This window comes from Camelus ferus, chromosome 21 (genome assembly GCF_009834535.1).
Source record: "Camelus ferus isolate YT-003-E chromosome 21, BCGSAC_Cfer_1.0, whole genome shotgun sequence".
Taxonomy (NCBI): domain Eukaryota; kingdom Metazoa; phylum Chordata; class Mammalia; order Artiodactyla; family Camelidae; genus Camelus; species Camelus ferus.
The window spans coordinates 13,813,202-13,835,311 of record NC_045716.1 but is presented as its reverse complement, the minus strand read 5'-3'; the positions used below and the strand labels follow the sequence as shown (position 1 = coordinate 13,835,311).

Below are 22,110 nucleotides of genomic sequence, written 5' to 3'. Positions count from 1 at the left end.
TTCTTATATGCATTAGATGCCCACTAAAATATAGAAGAAAGTATGCAAAAAAGTTATTTTTTTTAAATTTTTAGGTGTAGACTATATCTATGCCTGTGCCATAACATTAAGTAGAAAAAGATAACAAAAAATAATGAGAATGATAGAGCCCAGCCCTTGAATGTTTATGCTCTAGTGAAAGAGACAAATGTAACAAACATAGTCTGACTTTGAGGGTGAGTTCAGGACTGAAGGTGTAGATTTGAGGGCTGGCTTCAGAGAGAGAACAGTTGAAATTTTAGGGAAAGGTAAAGACATCAGACAGGCTTGCAACAATGAGGAGAGGGACCAAGGCAGCTCCTGGGAGAGTGTCTATATTAGATGGGAAGGAGAAGGGGATCCAGTGAGGAAAACCAAGATGTGTTTAGAGAGGGAAGAGAAAAAATTGGAGAGCAATTTGTCATCGAAGCCAGAGTTAGAGAGAGATGGTTTCAAGAAGGAAGGAACCATCACTGTTGTCTAATTGCTGAGAGATGGGACAAGAGGAGGACTGAAAGTGTTATCAGATTTGGCAGTCAGGAGGTCATCAGTGACTTCCAATAAAGCAATTACAGGAAAATGATTGGAGCAGATGTCAGACTATAATGGGTTCGTGAGTAAATGCAGGAAGAGTTTATTTACAAAAAGCTTATGAAGGAGGATAGGAAGAGGCAGGAAAAAACAGGAAGGGCAGAAATGGAATCAATGAATGCAGGGGAAAAAAATAGACAGCAAAACAGGGGAAAAAAAGCAAAAGGCTAAATGACCAGATGCAGTAGAAGGCAGGTTGGGGAGGCAGATGGCAACCAAGGCATGGACCAGATTTGCTGTCCCAGAGAAGATACAGGGCCAGGCAGTCTTTGGTCAACTCCTAGCTCTTACTGTATGAACTTGGGCAAGTTACTTCACCTCTGCCCTTCAGACATTGAGAAATCATCCTCTGAAAGGAGACAGGCCCTCCAAAAACACTCCTACAGTAAATATGATACAGTTACCAGAGTTTTTTCCTCCTTATAATTTTAATGTAGGCTGATGACATAAGTTCAAGGCATAATTTGAGGAAAGAGTCTTACAAAGGAACAAAATGACGTATTTCAAGTTCACGGCTTTCTGACAGTTTGGCTTTTAAGAGTAGCTGGAGTTGGAATTACAAGTGGATTTCATCCTGCATGCCAGCACTGATAAGATGCCAGTGACTGCCTGAAGCCCTAGTTGGAAAGAATCATGTTTGAGCAAGAGTCCAGGCTCAGCATAAGAAAGGGTTATGGATTAAAGAAGTTGGCCAGGGGCTTGGAAGGGTTGGTAGTGAGAGTAGTGTCATGAATTTGCTGACCCTGAACAGAAGGGGACAATGGGCTATGTATCAGGCAGTTCTCCATCAATGGTATGGAGCTTTTTGATAAGTATTGACTTGTAAAGATTTCAGTGTGCATTCCCTGAGAAGTACAAATACTCAACATTGTATATTAAGGGTAGAAACATAAATTTCAGCAGTCAGCTTCAGTAAATAGATTTGACATCCTTTTATGAATGTTAAGATATGTGATCTGGATATATTCACTCACTTAACAGGGACCCTTTCTACCTGCTCATGGAGGAAGACCGTAGAAATATCTGAGGCAGGATCAAAATCTTCCTTGGAAGAACTTCTGGGTACAGTGTAAGACATGGAGGAAAAGGAGGTCAAGGTCCCAATGCTTCATATGTGATGGTCATGATCATTTTACCTTGAAAATCTTTGTATAGTCACAGTTGCCAGGTTTGCTCAACTTCAATGAACTGTCCATAGTATATATACTTTTAAGCAATGAAACATCTTGGTGGAATCTTCCAGGACAGTAACTTTCATATATATGTATGTATAATTTTTTAAAGCAGTGATACCATGTTTTCAAATGAAATATTATCTTGAACTCCAGTAAAGGTATCGCAGAGCCATCCCTGCTGAAGGGGAGGTCGAGGCTTTGGTCTTCAACCCTCTTTAAGGCCAGCCCTAAGGGCTTCATGAAACATGGCTTAAAAGCCCTACTATAAGTTTAATTAGTTATGAAATATACCCCCAGGTCCCTGAAGAACTTAATTTGCTATATTAGAATGATAATCTTTATGAACAAGTAAAATGTTGGCCATGTTAATAAATAATCATTTTTAATGTATTCACCCAAGGTAATTATAATCATTAAAGCACATTTCCCAGTGGAGTTCATCTTTTTGTTATCATTTATAATTTTATCTATAAATTTGATCTAAATTTTATTTATTGACTGATAAAACCCATTCCCTTTTCCTTCTGAGAATCCAGCTCAACTACATTTCCCAGCCATCCTTGCACTTAGGGGTTAGGGGTTAGGGTCCAAATTTTGGCCAGTTGGTAGAAGTGATGTAGACTACTTTTAGACCAGGCCATAAAATCCTCCCTCACATCATCCTCCATGCTCTTTTCCCTTCTAAGGAGATTGGGGGAGTCACATGTTGAAAATGGCACAAGGAAGGAAGGATCTTAAGACACTAAATCACTGCTTATAGGAGAGCTGCCCACAAGAACACCAGTTTTGAAGTGTTTTGTGAGCAAGAAATAGACTTCATTGTGTTAAGCCACTGAAATTTCAGAGTTAGTTTATTACAGTAGGAGGTGTTTTTCCTAATTAATAAATAAATATATATAAAGAAAAAAACACATTTCTAAGGGTCTCGATTCCTCAGTCTTAAACAAAACTCTGCAGTAGCAGCAAGAGTTAACTTCAGTACAAGGAAGTCTGTGCCAGGTCCAGACTGCCCTTCAGCCTGTGGAGAACATCCGATTGACTTGTTGTTCCTAACATGGTCTGGTCTCTTGAGAACAACAGTACTCCGTGGCCCAAGAAAGCTGCATGAATTTCAGTCTTCACATCTGCATTCCAGGCAGCAGGACAGAAAAAAGGAAAAACAAAGGAACTGCTTTTTTTTAAGAGCTCTCCCAGAAAGCCCACCCAACAAATCCTTAAAACCCAAAAGCCAAAGTTCAGTCACATGGCCACACCTAACTGCAAAGGCTTATGTGTTGCCCTTCAGCAAGACAGATTGATACATTCACATCCACACATTACCACTGTTAACTAAGGAACATCCAGTAACAGCAACTTCTAGGCAGACTAGGCAGATTCGTCATATTCTTGTATTACTTTCATACCTGGTGTGGTGTGTGATTTTTATATATATATGAAACCACATGTATAGATTTGTGTTTCCACCAGCACGACAGGGATACAGAACAACTCCATTACCTCCAAAAACCTCCCATATATATTCATCCCTTACAGTTCTCCCACCTTCTCCCACCTAACCTCCTGGCAACTACTGATCTGTTTTGCATCACTATAGTTTTGTTATTTCTAGAATGTCCTATGAATGGAATCATGCAGCATGATTCCTTTTGAGATTTCTTTCTTTTACTCAGCATAATGAGATTCATTGAAGTTGTTGCATGTGTCAATAATTCATTCATTTTTTATTGACGAATACTATTCCACATTATGAATGTACCCCAGTTTGTTTATCCATTCACCTGCTCAAGGACCTTTGGATTGTTTCTAGCTTTTTGGCAATTATAATAGAGTCGCTGTTTGTGGTATATGTTTTTGTGTGAATTTAAAGATTGCATCTGTATATTTTGTATTTTTATGTCTGTATTTTTATTATAATGAGATCACACATGAGGACATCATTATGTGTTAATATGTTCTCTTCCCGCATGAACTATATGCACCTCCAGGAGTTTGCCTGATCCAAAACAAGCAGCATGGTGTTATGGTTAAGGGTACAGCCTATGACCTGTGTTTGAATCTCAGCTCTCCTGTTTAATAGTGGCGTGACCTTCAGCAAGTTAGTTAATATCTCTATGCCTCAGTTTCCCCCGTCCTGGAAAATTGAAGCAGCTGGCATAAGGTGCACATTGGTTCCTTGACCTGTGGAGTGAGGGCTATTATGAAGGGAAAGGCCAAGGGGAAGCCACCAGAACTGTCTCTAGGAAAATAGTGACCCAGAAAGAACACTGCATTACTGGACTAACTGCAGAGATTAGTGCCACGATCAAGATTTGAAAGATGTCGGGGTGGTTATTCCCACCACATCCCCATTTAACGCTCCTATTTGGCCTATACAGAAGACAGATGGATCCTGGAGAATGACCGAGGATTATTGGAGGCTGAACTGGGTGGTGACTCCACTTGTAGCTGCTGTACCAGATATGGTTTCGATGCTTGAGAAAATTAACATATCCCCTGGAAACTGGTATGCAGCTATTGATTTGGCAAATGTCTTTTTTTCCATCCCTGTTGATAAGACCCTCAAGAAGCCATTTCCTTTCAGCAATACACGCGTTTGTTGTCCTGCCTCAGAGGAAGGTCAGCTCTCCAGCCCTGGGTCATAATTTTATTCCCAGGAATCTTGAGCTCCTTTCTCTTCCAGTAAGCTATCACTCTAGTCCATTACACTGATGACATCATGCTGATTGGTCCTAGTGAGCAAGAAGTAACAATGACTTCAGACTTACTGGTAAAACATTGTGTGTCAGAGGGTGGGAAATAAGTCTGACACAAATTCAAGGACCTTCTACTTCCAAGAAATTTCTAGGGATCCAGTGGTGTTGGGCATGTCAAGATATCCCTTCTAAGGTGAAGGATAAGTGGGTGCATTTGGCCCCTCCTACAACTAAAGAGGAGGCACAATTCCTAGGGGGCTTCTTTGGACTTTGGAGGCAGCAGATCCCTCATTTGGGTGTGTTACTCTGACCTGCTTACCACGTGACTCAAAATGCTGTTAATTTTGAATGAGATCCAGAACAAGAGGAGGTTCTGCAACAGGTCCAGGCTGCTTTGCCGCTTGGGCCATACATCCAGTAGATCCAAAGATGCTTGAAGTGTCAGAGGCTGATGGGATGCTGTTAGGTCCCAGCGGGTGAAACACAGCTCAGACCCTTAGGATTTTAGAGCAAAGCCCTACGATTTTCTATGGATAATTACTCTCCTTTTGGGAAACAGCTCGTGGCCTTCTACTAGACTTTAGTAGAGACTGAATGCTTAACCATGGTGCACCGAATTACCATGAAACCAGAGAACTGCCCATCATGAACTGGGTATTATCAGACTTAGGAGAAGGTGCACTGTACTCCAAAAGAGCTATTTGAGTCTTCTAATTTATACACACAGATATCTAGAGAACATGTGTGGGAATGGATATTAAGGGAATGGAATAATGGTGGAAAGAACATAAAGTTGAATCAGGCCTTTGGCCTCAGACTGGAACTTACACCATTGGCTCTGATTCACAGGCCTTCAAACTGTGGACCTGGGGACTTTTCAGCTTCCATAATTGTATGAGCCATTTCTTTATAAGAAATCTCTTTCATATATATAAGGAAAGTCATATACATGTATATTTCACTATATATATAATGAAAATCACTTCTTCTATTGGCTTTATTTCTCTGGAGAACCCTAATAGAAGCAAGTTATGTATTAAATCTCTAAGTCTCGATTTCCCCATCCTGAAAAATTGGGATAAACCCAGTTCCTACCTCCCAGAGATGTGAGAATTAAAAAAAAAAAAAGAGTTGATACACATGAATTTGCTGAGGTCAAAGCAGTATCTTACACATTTTCATATCCTTAGCACTTAGTAAATTTTATAGCAGAATGTAGATAGATGTTCATAAATATTTGTTGAATAAATGACTTTATCAATTTTTCATACAATCCTAACAAATATAACTGTATTATTCATTATTTTTATTGAACAAATATTTATGAGTACCTACTACGCCCAGGCATCATGCTAGGCCCTGGGTACACATTTGGAAACATAAATATTATTATTAAGAGGAAAATGAATCATTAATACAGACTATTTTAAACTGTTGTTTTCCTCACAGAGTTATTTTTCCTTATATAAAAATTCAGTCCATAAAAATTTCCTTTTATGGAAAAAATAATAAAGAATGAATAGCACATGCACTGGCTTCAATTACTTTTTGAAAGTCATATTAATTTATTTTTTGAAACAAAGAAGCAAAACAAAGATTAAATAGAAGATTAATTTAAATAAGGGTATTTAAGTTCTTTTTCTTTGTGGAGTTGATTTCAAATTCGTTGCCCTCAGATCAGGGGTATGTACTTTGTTTCAAACAGGTTGATGATTCCAAGACTTCCCCTATAGTAATGCTGGTGAATATAACTCAGGCCATATTTACAGATTGATTGTAACACGATTAAATTTCTCATTTCCTTAACTGTATTTTGGTTGGTGTAGCTTGAAATAATTAGATTATAGGGTAGCCCAATTATTTACTTTAAACAGTCATGTATACACCCCAGGGCTTAATTACCATGAATAAATCAATACCACCCCAAATTCATTGGCTGTCACTGACAATAGCTTTAACTGTACCTGCACAGTATAAGGAATTCAATGAGCAGGCTAAGACCCATGATTAAAACTTAAGCCGTTAAAATAACTGCTATCTCCTAGAGATCAGTGTTTCCTCAATGTAGAATCTGCAATTCTACCCAACTTAAACTTTACGGTCATTTCTCTCAAGACAATCTAGAACTGAATTTTTAACTTTTCTTTGCTAACCATGAAATATAGTACACTTTTTTAAAAATGGAAAAAATTATTGGCTTTAATTAAGAATTCATAAAATAATTAGACCTGGGTCTTGTCCAGGAAAGTTTACCATTAAAGATAAATCTTAGAACGTCATGACTAGTTACAAAGAAAGATATTTACAACGGAAAACGCCTACTTATCGTATTTACTCTGAGAAACAGCAAAATAAAATTCATGAAGAAGCTACCGCTGAATTCGACATTTTTATTTACTAGGTCATCAGTTTCCAGTTTACTGCTGGGTTTTAAAAGATGCTCCTAAGCGAAAACAAGGGAAGAAAGCCTATCCATGGATTAGGGGGTCGGCTATTTGTTTGGATCCAGTGAGCGGCGATCGAGGCACGTGAAAGCCGAAAGAAGGTTAGGGGCGGGAATTAGCGACTTAATAAAACTCCTAGCTCCCGAGGAAGCCAGCCGGGTGTTAGAAACAAGTAGGGCAGAAGAAATTTGGGGCTAATTAAAACAACCAGAAGACACTCCTCGCGTTAGCCAGGTTCGGGTCTCCAGCATTCGCAGGGTCGGGGGCGGGGACTAGTTCGGATTCAAATTTAAAGCGGGATGCCCGCGCGTGGCTCAGCAGGTGCATCCAGCCCGGCTTCCCGCGGCGGGCGTTTCCGCCCCTACCTGCCCACAGGGCCGGAAATTACCTAGCTGGGGAGCGGCCCCTGCTTTGTTGTTAGCGTTTCAACAGCGCGGAGAACCTTAAAAAGTGCGCAGCGGAGGGGACGTCGTCTGGTCCGCACCCCGAGACTCCACGCATCTCCACCCTCTTGGCCGCTGTGTCCCCTGCCCTTCTTTTAGAATGCCACTGGGGGAAGCCAGAGTAAAACCGGGAGGGGAGTGAGGCGGGAGGAGAAGGGAGGACTATCAAAAGGCACAAGCGCTCCGCGGACTACACTTCACAGGTTACGCAGCTATAGGGAGTCAAAGAGAGAGAGCGCATGCGCGGACTGCCTCACAGGCGCGTGGAGAAAGTCGCGCATGTGCAGAGCCCAGATGGAAAAATGAAACGAAGGGGTGACTGGCAGGTTGAGGGCGCCTCAGCTACTAAAGAGCCACAGCGGCCAGGGGGCGCGTGCGCAGAGCGCCCGAAGGGGTGGGGCTCCTCCAAGGGGACGGCCTCGCGCGCCCCCTGGCGCGCGCCCGGGGAGAGGAGGGAGCCAGAGGGGGCGGAGAGGAGGGAGGAGGCATGGAGGGCGGGAGGGGGGAGGGGAGCCGGAGCGAGGGAGGGTTTATCGACCGGGCGATTTTGGTTAAAATATTCAAAATGGCGGACGGAGGAGCAGCGAGTCAAGATGAGAGTTCAGCCGCGGCGGCAGCAGCAGCAGGTAATCATTACAGCATTTTACATATTCATATTCATACTCAACCCCGGCTCCCGCTGCCCCCCCCGCGACTTAGCATAATTTATTAGTACTCAGGATTATTATAATTAACGGCGGGGAGATGGGGGGCCGGGGAGCACGGAGCCCCCGCCGGGCGCCGAGCGGAGGGGGAAAGAGGCTTGGAGCGGCCAGGCGGAGGGGGAAGACAAGGGGCAAAGGGGGCTGCGATCCACCGCCCTCCTCCTGCTCCCGGCCCACCCCGCCGCCGGCTCGCCCGCCCGCCAGCACCGGCCCTCCTCCTCCGCCGGCCGCCGCCGCCGCCGCCTCCTCGCCGCCGAGCCCGAACCCGAGCGGGTCCGCGGCGGGGCCGCGGGGCCGGGGCAGAGGGAGAGGACAATAAAGACATTTTACATATTCATAGCTGCTGGGCCGGCGGGGCGCGGCGGGGCGCGGGCGGGCGACCCGGGCCGGGCGGGCGCGGGGTGGGGGGGCGTGGAGGGGGAATGGAGGTGGCGGCGAGCACAATGCCGGGGAGGCGGCGGGGCTGGAGCGGACCCCGGCGGCCGGACAGCCGCACGCGTCCTCCCCCAGGGAGCGGGCCGGGGCGGGGGGAGCGCTGCTCGCTGCGGGGGGCGGCCCGGAGGGCGGCCGGGGGTGCACCCGGGGAGAGCGCCCTGCCGGCGCCCGCGCCCAGCCTCCGCACCAGGGTCCAAGCGGGGCCGATCCCGGGGTCACGGCCCCGGGCACCTCGGCCGCGCCCCACTTGTCCCCCGTGTGGCGGCCTGACCCGAGCCAGGCCTGCGCTGTAGGTGGGTAGGGGTGAGCGGTCGCGGGCGCTGCGAGGTGGCATCGGGGCGGAGGGGGTGGGGAGCCTGCGCCAGGGTCCGCTTCCCCCCTGGGGGGCTGACCGGGTTGAAAGCGGTCCTCGGGGAAAGTTCCCCTCCGAGGGGCAGGTCCTCCGGGGCCTCCCCATGTGCTGCGGGCCGGTGGTCGGGGGTCCCCGTGGGTCCTGGGAAAGCCCTCCGTCCCCCTTCGGCCGTGGTTTCCCGAGGGAGTTGGGCTGGAGGTGTCCGGCGCGGTCTGATCCTGATCTCCTCCTGCCCCTCCCCGCCCCCCGCCTCTGCGCTTGACCCGGACCGACGGGGCTGCGGGCCCTCGGGGGCCTCTCGCTCCGAAGCCCCAGAAGCGCCCGGAGGCCTCCCGGGAACTCGGATGTAAATTGCTGCCCTCCTGCCCCTGCCCCACTACCGGCTGGCCTGACAAGTTGATAATATTCTTGGTTTCCCCTCTCCTGTTGGGAGTTGGGTCGGGGCGGGGATCCCCCCTCCCTGGTTCTGTGCTCCTGTTTTCTTGCTGGGTCCTCTTGACTGTCTGGTTAGCCGAACCTCTCTCATTTGAATAATGTCTAATTCGGGGAGGTTTATATTATTGAAATGGCCGCCTGGCTTTCCCCGCCTCTCATGTTTAGTAATTCAGACCTTTAATAACAGCCACTCACAGCCCAACGCCGTGTTTATATTTTACATTCGCCCCATGTGCTTTTGTGGTTCGATATGATTCTTTTTTTTTTTTTCCTTGGCAATCCACAGGGCTCTGAGATCAAACCCAGGCTGTGCTGGGAAGAGAAGGGGGAGAGCTAGGCCTTGGTTCCTCTAGCAGTGGCCTAGGCCTCATGTTCTCTGCCGCTTGATTTATTTACTAATAACCAAAATGACTCCCCCCACAACTTCCACACACATACCCCTCCTCCGCGGGCAAAACAAACCCTCTTGGGGCCTTAACAGCGTTCAGACAGCTCCTAGCTAAGCATCAACTCTGTCGTGTTTTGTTTTTTTCTTAAAAAGACTTTCTTACAGTTTGGCATAATATTGCGCCTAAGGAAAAAAAAATTGCCTTTTCATTTTCAGAGGCGAATGAAACCTATTTTGCTTTAATATAAGAAAATCACTTTGTTTCGGGGCTAGTTCACCCCTGCCCTTGGCTCCTACCCCAAGTTAAACAGTTTCAGACTCTGTAAAGGTCTGTAGTATTTGTAAAACCGGTAGTTTTTTTCTAGGAGTTCTAGAATAGCTAGGTATTTTAGAAATTTCAGTTAATAGCAAAAAATTTCACAATTTGTAAGGGCTGCGTTCCCTTTTCAATTTCTTCATTCTAATTTAAAGTGGACTGATAACAATTTTGTGCTATCACTGTCATAAACTTGCTTATTTTAATTGTAGCACTCCTGAGAACAGAAATGGGGTTATGTTTTCTTTGAGTGTTTGTGCCATGGTTAAATGAGTGAAAATAGAAGAATAAACACGGGCATTGTGTCTGCCCTGATCTTGGAACTTACTCCCCTTCCAGCACACCCACCCCTCTTCTTTAAGTTGTCAAAATTGATTTTATGTTCTATGTAGACTTAGGGTGTTTGCTGTGTGGAAGGCAGATTAACTTTTGCTGCTTAAAGGAAGCAATTTTTATTTGGGGACTTTCCCCTTGGTAAAGTTTTCATTCTTTTTTATTTTGTAGAGTTGTAATGTATTTTTTTTAAAAACATGGTGTTGCTTCTCATTGGTGGTTTTTTAAGCCCTGCTAGGAGAGGAAGGTATCAGAGAAGTGTTGTTTAACACCAGTGTGATTAACCTTTGAAATTATGTTAAGGCACTTGTTGGTCAGTTGCTAGGTACATATTTTAATCTTCAGTTTAATTGGTAACAGAATTCTAGATTTGATGGGCTAAAAGCGAGCCAGTTTCAAATAACCAGTTCTCACTGTTTTTCTTTTCTCACCTTCAGTAGGCAGGTCCTGAATGCAGTAGGAAGGAAAAAAATCTATAGCTTTCATGAGAGTATTCTGGTGAATGACTGCTTCAGAGACCTGAAGCATGAGGTTGAATGGACAAAAAACAGTAATATGATTTCATGCCTTAAATAGCATATGTTTTTGCACCCAATTCCCAAGATGTGGTCAAACTGATGATGTCATTGGACAGAGGACAAGGTGCAGTTAATTTGATTTATTGTCCTGAGGTGAAGTGTAGCAGTGAAACCTTCTCATAGGGAAACCATTTATCTCGGGACAATTTCCTTTATAGCTGCAATTTAACCACTACCGAGGCTATAGATATTTTATCCAAGGTGATAAAATGTACATTGCATTTTACAAACAAAATTTCGCTGTTATAATTTTTGTAATGCAGGAAAGGATGAGTATTGTTAACTGGCCTTATTTTGGTTGGCTTCCATGCTGTTGTAAAAATTCATTCCCTCAAATTTATCATATGGAGACCCTGGGCTTTAATAAGTCTAATCATAGGAGTGATCCATATGCATGCTTTTTTTAGATGGGTTTTTTTGTGATCCACCAAACTCCAGTAAGAAGCTGTTTCTTGATTTAATCATGCTACAGCCCAGGAGAAGAAGGAGAGATCATATTTGCCTTAGAACATATTTCAGTGAATAGAGTGAACTGGAAGAGGTTAAGGGCTATATATTTTAGGTAGAAATTATAGTGCTTAAAATAAGGTAAAATACTTCCAGTAAAGCATGTGCTCTGTAAACAGTTTTTTTAAAAATAATTCAGAATTCTTTCTGGATTTGTCTTAATTTAGTCTGGACAAGTTTGTGCATTTTATTTTGATTGATTAGTGATTTTTAATATTGTTCCACTGTTGAGGTAGTGAGTCCACATATGATTTTTGACATATTACTAGGTTTTCCTGTTAGACATTTTTCATCATGTTTTTAACTAGTTTATCTTAAAGTGATGATTAAAATGTCCTGGGAATGTGGTAGAATTGCAGTGCTTTATTCCTAATTCTAACTTACGAGCCAAGCTTGATAGAGTATTTTATCATGAGTATTTGCTCATGAGCCTTCATAAGTTTATAACCTGCCTGTCTCCTTTTGCATCTGTCAGGTGGCTTCCCACAAGTTTTCAGAAAACTCATTGTCACTTCCCTAACTTGCCCCACCTATTAATAATAATGGTACTTTTGAATTCAGGTCTTGAAAATTCATGTGATAGCTGACCAAATATTTTTAATATCTAAAAGGACCGTTCTTCCAGCCACTTCTGTTCAATTTCTGACCTCATCCCCAGACTGATTTCTAATTCCTTTCATTTTGTCATCATCAGAAATCCCAGGAATCAAGGAAAAAGCCAACAGCAACTATTAGGCTTAAATGGTGTAGTATTCTGATATATTTTAAGTTTACTATTCTCTGCATCGATAAGCAGTATAAAGCAGAAGAAATAAGATGTGTTTCATTGCCGCGTAGTTTGAAGTAATTGTCTGTTATTCATCTGGTTAGTAAATTCTGGAATAAGTTGAAGGCTCAGGATGTTAAATTGCTCTTATAAAGCCACCAGAGGTGTTTAAAGGAACCTTGAGTGTCTTACACAGGTGGTGCTAAAATGACAGAACTGGAAGTTTGAATGTTATCTTTCATAAGTATTTTCCATTGAAAATGAAACGTTTAAAGTTTCTTGAATCTGTATTGCTTGATCTTGAACTTAGGTGTGTGGGTTTATGTGTTTAGGTTGTGTTTTTAAAATTGATCTCTCACTTTCATGAATATGTTTCCTTTACTTGGAGGACTTTGATATTATGTTGTGATCTTTGCCTGATCAGTTATTTTTGTTCTGTTTTTAATGTTGAAAGCCCACAGCTTTAGTCTTCTTTCAAGCACTATTAAAATTAATTTTCTTTTAAAATACCGGTGTGTGACTGCCATTAATTTACTTTTATGCACGTGTTGGTTCAGTTGCACAGTGTTTGTGATTAATAAAGACTTGTTATGAGGCCGAATCTTAAGCAGGAAGGTTTTTTTCCTAATGGAAATGATTGTGTTTAGAACTATTCAGATAATTATTGTTTACAGAACAGAAGTCGCAGACAAAACATGCCCCCTTTTTGGTCACCCAGGTTCTTGTTTCTGTTGCCTCCTTTAATGTTAAATGCCTGAGCAAACGTGTTTATTATTTATTTCTTAAAGGAAATCTAGTATCAGGTGTCAGAGAGTTAGAATGTGGATTTGATGGTTACACATCTGCCTTGCTTGAGTTTCTGCATCCCTCCTGAATGAATTCTTCCCTCCTTTTCCTTTTTTTTTTTTTTAGGAAACTATTTGGGCCCAAATTTTGCTTAATTCTTGTCTTGATTGTATTGCTTAAAAATACCGTTTTGAGTGGAATCAAGGTAGAAAAAGGTAATAATTGTGGCTCACAGATGCCTTATCCATCTCCTTTTGCTGAACATTTTTGCGCATTATTGACACTTTGTGAATAAAGATAATTGAGTAACTTAGTAGGTTTATATTTCTTCTTAGAAATAAATTGGTTTTATTTTGTACTGAAATATTTCTAACTGTTCTAAACTGGCAGTGAGCCCTTACAAACTCTTTCGGCAGTAATAGTAATGGAAACAAAAATAGCGTGAGTGGAGCCAGTGCCTGACTTACTGATCCATTTACAGTATATTTAGAATTTGGAATATGAGAATTGTCTTGAGTTTCAGAACCTCTGATTTGAAGAAGCTCTTTGCATATAATGCATGTAGTTTATAGAGTTCTGGGTTCTTAACTATAGGATGTTAATTTACTGAGCATTGATGGGATATCTTATTTGTACTCAGCTCCTATGTTTTTTGTTTTCAGTTTTTTTTCCCCCCAGTTAAGCAAATACTCAACTTTTTAGTGTTGGCTAAATTTTGCAGACAGGCCCAGCAATGAACAAAAGAAGATTAGCAAACCTCTCAATTTATCAGATTTTTTTTTAAAGTACTGTCCAGGAAATAGATATTTATCCAAAAAAGGACACAATATTAATTTTTTTTAAAAGCTAATATGAAAGCACAAAACTTAGCACAATATAAGTGTTGGTAGTAGGTTTACTTGGCCTACAGTATTGAAAGTCATTGCAAGTAAATTTATCACATGATTTATTTCATAATTCTCTGTGTAACTTTGTTGGTTTTTATGTTTGAATCATAGCAATAGTGTATAAAGTTAACTAATTAAATCAGTAAAATAATAAAAATTACGGTAGGTCTCTTTTTTTTTTTTTTGGACTGGTGAGCTTTCTCTTTGCAATAGAAGATATAAACAGGAATGTTTGGAAAGTGAACATTATGCTGTGTTTGATAAATAACTCACTTTATTTAACGTGTGGTCACCTCCTCAAGTAATGGAGTTGTACTGACTGGCTTTGTCACCTGCAGAGTGAATATACTTTTTAGAGAAAAGTGACTTAGCTATTTTCTTGTTTTAGTACACTTATTTAATAGTCTGCTTTGTGGGGGGAAAAGGCCTTTTTTTTTTTTTTTTTTTTTTTTGCTGATTCATACTGCAGCAGGCAAGAATATTATAATCAATCTTTTAAAAATAGTTATTTAAACATTTCTTAGCTTACAAAAAGTATCTGCTGCTTTGAACCTGGTCCTATGCCAGTTGTCTTTGGGACTAACTAGGGAATATGACTCTGCTGTGGAAGACTCTGCTATGAAGTTTACTTAGCAGGGAAAATTTTAAAACAATGTATATATACATAGTCAGCCGTTCATATTGACGGGTTGGGCAGCCAGGAATTTAACCAACGGCAGATGGAAAATATTGGAAAGAAATATTCCAGAAAGTTCCAAAAACAAAAATTGAATTTGTTGAACCTGGACAGCTGTTTATATTGTATTAGGTATACAAGTAATTTAGAGATGATTTTAAAGTATATGGGAGGATGTGCATAGGTTATATGCAAATACCATACCCTTTTATATAAGGAACTTGAGCATTGCTGGGTTTTGTTACCTGCAAAGATCCTCGAACTAGTTGCCTGTGGATACCAAGGAATGACTGTAGCTACATATTAAAATACATAATAATGATCAGAGTAGAGATCAGGGATGTGTCCAAGTTTGCAGGAACCAAAGTATCCTACCTTTATAGCTGGAAGGTAATTTAGATACCGACTGTCTTAAACCCTTTACAGATGAAGCAATGTTCTCACAGTGGTTTAGTGACTTGCCCACAGTCTCTTAACTGTTGAGTAATGGATGAGAACACAAGACTTCAGACTTTCTAGGCTCCTCCTCCCCGTGCCCCCATCTCTCCTTCTACCACATTGCTACTAGTCAGAGGAGACTTAGTAGAAGGTGAGATTTTTAAGCTGAATTTAAAAGGGCGAAAATAATTTAGAGGAATGAGAAGACAGGGAAGAGCGTTGCAGGGAAGGTTGTGTTCAAGATTGTGCTGTATAGGTAAAGAATGAGGTATTTGTTTTATGTGCAGGGAGGCTGTTTGGAGGTTTTTGATGTAAGGAATCCTATGATAAGAGCTTGTGTTCTAGGATTAACATGGTGATATGCAAGATGGATTGAAATAGGAAGGGAGAGCTTGGATCCACAGAAACCAGTATAAAAAAATGGAGGTATGTGGTTTGTTGACTAATTGCTTTAAGTGCTATAGAGATACAAACATTATAAGATAATTACTGGGCCTCAAGAGGCTTTCAGTCTAATAATGATGTAATGAAATAGACAATCCACAATAAGGATGTTGAGAATATTGTTCAGTTACATCACACAGAATAAGGACCTTTGGGAGAAATTCTTGCCTGGTCGTTATAGGAAGAACTCTATTTCTGACTAGTGGTTTTGTTTTTAGTCTTTTGAACACTGAACTAATTGACTTTGTTTCCTTTTCAAATCAAAAACTACAGTATTTAGACCAAATTATTAACCTGAAAGTTTAGACAGACAGTAATGGTATCCATTTTTCTAGCTTCATTTCCAGTTCCATTTTAGGTCCTTACCTTTGTTTTGTATTTCTTTTATTGCTCCATCTTTAAACTCCTACTATTTTGTGCTTTGTGTAGACGTCTTTATATCCTTTTGGGAGCAACACAGGTGTAAATAAAAATCACTGTAGCCATGATACAATTATACTATCTGTATTTTTATAATACCTTAAAATTTATGGCCGCACTCTCGATTTCATTAACTCATTTCCTCCTTTCAGGCAAGTATCATTTACCCATTTTATAGCTGAGTAAAATAAAACCTAAATTAAGTGACTGTCCCAAGGTCATGTGCTTAATAAGCACTAAGTTTGTTTGAGGAATAGCGAGACTTCCAGGTTAGCTATTCCTGAGGCTGTATATTGGCGAGTGATGGAAGGCTGGCTGGAACTCTTTTATGGAGAGCTCTGCATGCTGTACGTTGGTGGTGTAGGAGTTCAGATTTCACTTGCTTGGCAGTAAGGAATCATTGAATTTTTTTGTTCTGGACCAAGCCATGATCAAAGCCCTTAATTCAAAGTGTTTAGCAGCTAATTAGGGTCAAAAGGTTACCAAGGTTTTGAGCTTAGATTATCAAAAGCAGTGCCATGAAATGAAAGAAGGGAAGTTGAAAGAGGGAGCCATTTGGCGGAATACGCAATTAATTCAATTTTAGACATGTCATTTGAGACATGATTTGGTGACTGTTATGAGGTTACAAGTTTCTTGTGAAAATTGAAAAAGTTTTACTGAATTAAAATTGTGATAAACGTATAAATATTAGGACTGAGATTTATGCTCATGCCGCTGTGTGTGTGTGGACACAGTGCTCAGCACTGTAAATTCTAGGCATCTCATTTTGGCTTTGGCACTGGCTTCTATAGTTGTTTCAGCAATAAGATGGTGATAATACCAGTGTTAGAAGGATACTGTGGGGAGTAACAAATTGATAGCAGAAGCATTTTTAAAGTACTGTAATAGTTTTTCTTACATAAGCACAAGAGTAAAATCAGTGATTTTATTACTTGTGCTGCTGCAGAGAAGAAGCTTTAGCGTTTAGATTGATTCTGTGGGGCGCCTTGCTGTAGGTTGTACATTTCCATGGGCAGCAAGCACCTCGGGAGAGGGCGGTACTCCCCTAGTAATCTTTGGAAAACTTTACAGTGGAGGTATTGCATTGTAGCAAACATAAACTTGTCAGCTTCATTTCAAGGCATTCTGTTATCTTACCCCCACCCCTGCCAATGCATTCTTATCTTTTACTAGTTCCTTAAAGAGCATGACTCAACAATTCCACCAGGAAGTCCCCTTATAGGCCCACCACAAACACAGTGTTTCTTTTATCAGATTTTAATTTTTCAAAAAATCTCCCTACAACTTTGTATTGAAGAGCTGTTCTAGGAGGGTGGCTATATTTTATTCTGATACGTGGGCTCTCCTCTTCTTTCCTGTTTCACAGTCCCGTCCCAGTTGGAGACTCACATGACCTGAAAGTAAACCCACTGTTTTGGTCAGGCTGGTGTTTGGGATGCTCTGTGAGAACCTTTACTCCCGAGCTCACACTGTCCCCTCCTTGAAATGTCATGGTGTGTGGTGTGGTGTCGTGAAAAGGGCACTGGGAGTTGGGATACTTAAGTTCTGGATCACTGATTACCTGTAACTTTGGGACAAGTTACTTCACCACTGACTTTCTTCTTCTTCTCCTTCTTCTCCTCCTTCTTTTTTTTTTTTTTTTTTTTTTTGCACTCATTAATAAGAGAGTTCTCAAGCAAAAGACCAATGGGGTTCTTTTCAAAATGAATTTTAAGCAGAAGCTTAATGTTAAAACGGGGAGTGGAGCTGTTCTGAGTGGCGTAGGGGCAGGGAAAGCTTCCTCCCTCTGCATAAGGCACTTTCACAGGGTCCTTAGGACTCCTGCTGGGTGCACTGCTTGAAAAAGGTTATCCTTGTTTATCATACAGGACCTACCTATCCACTATTCTATCTCCTCAAATAGCTGATCTCTCAAGCCTGTGCTTCTGTCCTACTTTGAATTTAGCACTTAATTTGTGTTCATTTAGCTAATTCAGCACTTCATTATACAGTCTTATTTTCTTCTGTAATTGAGTTATATAAGTAAATCTTGTCTCCTCCTAAGAGCCTTTGGAGCAGGAACACACTGCTAGGGACAGAGCAGACATTTAGCAATTGATGTTTGATTGATTAAATTAGGGGTTCTCAATCTTTGTTGGAGTGAGAATCATCCATGGAACTTTTTCATCATGGAAAGGCGCAGGGCCTACATCCTGAGTTTCTAATAAAATAGAGATCTGGCCATCTATAGTTTAAAAAAGCTTTACAGATGTCTCGGTAGCACTGAATGATTACTTGTTGCGTTTCAAGATTATTCCGTAGAGTATCTTGAACTGTGGTTCAAGATATGTGCACCATAAAGGCTCCATAGTGGAAAGACAAACTGAGAACAAGAAATTTGGATCCTTGTTCTGTCTGTAGCACTGTCTAGCTTTATGATGTGAACAAATCACTTCACTTTTCAGGCCTATTGGATCCTAAACTGGTAAATGGTGTTTTATTTTCATAGTTTGCTTTTCTTTTTAAGTTGTGGAATTCTTCAGAAGCGTCCTTTTGGGTGAAGACACAGTAAACACAACAGATGATTTGAGTAGCTTGGCTTTCTTCTGAATACCATTTTTATAGACATATTGAGTACAGAACATGACAGGCTTGAGCCTAGCTTAGCAACAAAGCTAAAGAGATGGGGGGGTCTGAAAAGGTGGTATTTAGGTTTTGAACTTGAAACATCTTACTAGAATGTGAGTGAACGAGGACAGTAAGCTTATCAGGAGCTGTAATAGTTCTCACTGTGAGCATGAACTGGATTATAATTAAGCCTCCTGACTGGTCCTTATGCACTCGTTTAATTCAGTAAGTATGGAGCTTCTTCTCTTCCTGCCATGCACCCAGCACTGGAGAAAGAGTAGTGAGTAAGACAGGTGCTGTCTGTCCTTTCAAAGCTTACAGTCTGTTGGACAAATCATATGTTAAGCGACACTATTCATAGTTAATTGACTAAAATATGGGAGATTCAGAATACTCTGAATAAGGTAGGGGCATAAGCATATGACACCCAATCTGGACAAGACGGTTTAGGAAGGGCTTCCTAAGGAAGCCGTGTTTACACTGAAACATGAAGAGTGACTGCGGGTTGATCACTTTAAGGCTGGGAGTAGGAAGTGGGGTTGAAAATGTTCTAAGCAGAGAGAGCAGTATTTACATAATTCTTGAAACCAGTGAAAACGCAGGACTTTCAAGGAACAGAAGTTTGTCCTGGCTGGTCCAGAAAGAGTAAGATTTAGCTGAAGAGCTGAAGATGATTTCCAAATTATAAGGCTGTTTTCGTGATCTTGGTCCTTTTTAGTGACCAATACACAGGCAAAATTTGTGGAAGACGTTCTATACCATCTAACAAACGTATTCATTTCTAGTGATAATAACAAATACGTTACTTTTACCACGTCTTTGTGCCAGTTGCTAGGCTTGGTGTGCATTTTCATACTGATCTTCACAATGCCCCATGAAGTGTGTGCAGCTGTCCTCATTTTTCAGGTGAGAAATCTGCAGTGTAAAGAGACTAAGTGGCACACATAGGTCTCTGACCTATTTTGGCTACGGCAGCGTGCAGTTAGGAGCATTATTATGCTCTTAACCATTAACTTCTGCTTCAGGTCAAGTTGAATGGTGAACTGTTCAGCAGCTCTTATTTCTGAGTTTATCCTTATTGCTCTTTTGCAGTTTCCAGTTCCAGACCGAAGTGGTCTAGAATCAACGGTGCTCTCATCTCTGTCTTGCAATTTGGAGAGATGGACAGTGGATTACCAGATCTGATGTTAACCTAGCTTTTAGGCATCTGCAGTTATTGATTATAAAAATATTTTGAAGCTGGTTCTGTGTAGATTGTTGATCCTGGTAACCCATAAATCCTGAACATTTTGTATTTTTGTGAAGAATTGTATCTTAAACTGAAACTATTTGCAGATATTAACATCCAGGTAATTTTCATTTGGGATATCATTTATGTATTTTGGTGATCCAATTAGCTAGACAGGAAATTAGGACTTAGTATGGTTACATATTATTTTGATTAACATGTGTTTAAAATATTTTAATGTCTCTCAAATGAGTTGTGGCTTAAAATTGATACATATACAGGCAAGTACCATGGATTTGTTTACCACTCTCCTCCTCACCGAGTTGTTATTAGACCGGAGGTGTAGCTTCCAGTTGAAGAAACATGACAGTTGATTATTGTGTCTGAGGAGAAGTCAGTCATTTAATGATGTTGGTGTTCCCAGTCATATATATACCTGGTTTAATCCTGTCTGGTATCCCTTGTTTATTGTTACGCCGTTTGTGTCTGAAACATTTTTCTTTGCACTGCCGTGCTGAGGCGCACCCCTCCTTTCCCCCCTGAGTGCTTCTTCACGTAGTCAGCCAAGAATGCTGTTTTGGCAGACTGTAATATATATTCACTCATGTGCCAATCACAGTGAGAAAGGAATTGGTGAAAATCCTCTGATGTTAGGAGAGACATTGTAAACATGACGAAAGCCTGAGAAGACAAATTAACAATTTTATGAGTATTGCTGGAAGAAATCATGGTGTGATTTCAGAGGATTAGGCTATAGTGTCAGAGCCGTTGCCAGCTCGTGAATCTGGAATCACATCTTAATAGTTCTATCCTGCTGTAAAAACCAGTGTGGCGCTGGTTCAGTGGTTGAGGCCCCTCTCCTGGAACGCGCCCCTGTGTGTTTGCAGACCCATGTGCCCCCAGGTGCACAGTGCATCCACATGTGCGCTCACACCCCAGGTGTGCCTGCCACCTCGTGGATGTGCACATAATTAAAAAAGCAATCCGTGTACATTCTGCCTTTTTTCTTTTGTATGGCTCCCTAATCTTTAGGACTTACCCAGATAAATAAACAGTCTTTTTTTTATTTGCCAGGTACAACCTCTGCGTCATTTCAAGGCTAACTTTTTTGTTTTATTTTAAGATCTCTGAACTTTATTTAGTTGACTGACTTCTAGTGGCATTAAAAAACAAACGATAAGTAATTGTCCAATTATTACTCAGGGTAGCTGTAGCTGATCAAGGGTGAGTTATCTTGGGTTAATCAGAGAGGCTCAGGGAAGTCAGTGGAGGGACAGTTTTTACCTTGTCTTGAAAAACTGGAAAATATCAACATGTCTGCAGGTTTCAGTCCTTCAGAGACTAACATAACCTCCCTTTCTGCCTACTAATTTTTCACAAATATTTTTCCACATCTTACTTTTTTAATGATTGCACATTATTTTATTGTATTGATGGACCAGCCTATTTACTTGTTCCTTTTTGATGTATGTTAAATTTTTTCCGTGTTATGTTATAAGCATCAATCTACAGTGTTTTATTTTTTTAAAGATAAATTCTTAGGAATAGACTATAGCATTAAAAAATTACAAGCTTAAAAATTTTATGCCCTTGAGAGAGGTACCAGTTTATATTTTGGTCTGTGATATATATTTACAATGTTTAAGCATATCAATTTCCCCATAGTCTCTTTTAAATTTTTGATATGTTGATAGAGGAAAGATATCTCATTGTTTTAATTTTCATATTTTTGCTATAAGTTGAACATCTTACTAGAGTTTTATTTCTCTTTCTGTATATTTATCAAATATAATGTAAGACAGTGGTTTCTTTCTCTTGTTCTATTGCATAGTTCTGGCCCTTTCAAAATAGTTGTGGCTTTCCTGAAGATGTACAACTTCTTGAGTATTCTCTTTCCATGAGTAGCCCCCTCCAACCTGATTAATTCCCGTACCTCTTTTGAGAAGCAGTTTAGGGATGAGAGTAGAGCTGGGGTCACACCCTAGGAACTCTTAAATATTCCTTCCGCCTCTCCCATTTCCCCCCAAACACACACAGTATCTCAGACACCTCGCTGCTGTTTCTGTAGATCCTATTCGGGCGTCTAAGTTACCACTTTTAATTATTGGTTAACTCATTTCTCTTTTTCAGAATAGCTTAAGCTCTGTGTGGTCAGGGACTACATTTTATCCCTGACATTTAGCACATACTTGCTGTGTATCTGGTACTCAACAAGTGTTTATTGAATGATTTTTTGATTCTCAGATTTTCTTCTGGCAGTGTACCTCCAGTGGCAGAGGAGAATGTACCTGTATCCCAAGAGAGCCTGGGGCTGTAACACAAAATGAAAAATTTAGTGGCCCATGTAATTTAAAATTATTGACTGAATTCTTTATTCTCTTTCATAATATATTGGTGTTTGTTTTATATATCAAATATTTAAAATTATTCAGCTTTGAGTAGA

At 40.9% G+C, this 22,110-nt stretch overlaps 1 protein-coding gene across 2 annotated transcripts in view; it reads left to right on the top strand.

The window, feature by feature from the left end:
- The first annotated feature begins 6,924 nt into the window (after positions 1-6,924).
- Positions 6,925-22,110, top strand: part of POU2F1 (POU class 2 homeobox 1) — a 147,741-nt gene continuing 132,555 nt past the window's right edge. For both annotated transcript variants that reach the window (XM_032463811.1, XM_014567058.2), the window contains exon 1: positions 6,925-7,990. In XM_032463811.1, coding sequence (XP_032319702.1) covers positions 7,852-7,990 — 139 coding nt within the window. In that variant the 5' untranslated portion in view covers positions 6,925-7,851. The remainder of the gene's footprint in view (positions 7,991-22,110) is intronic.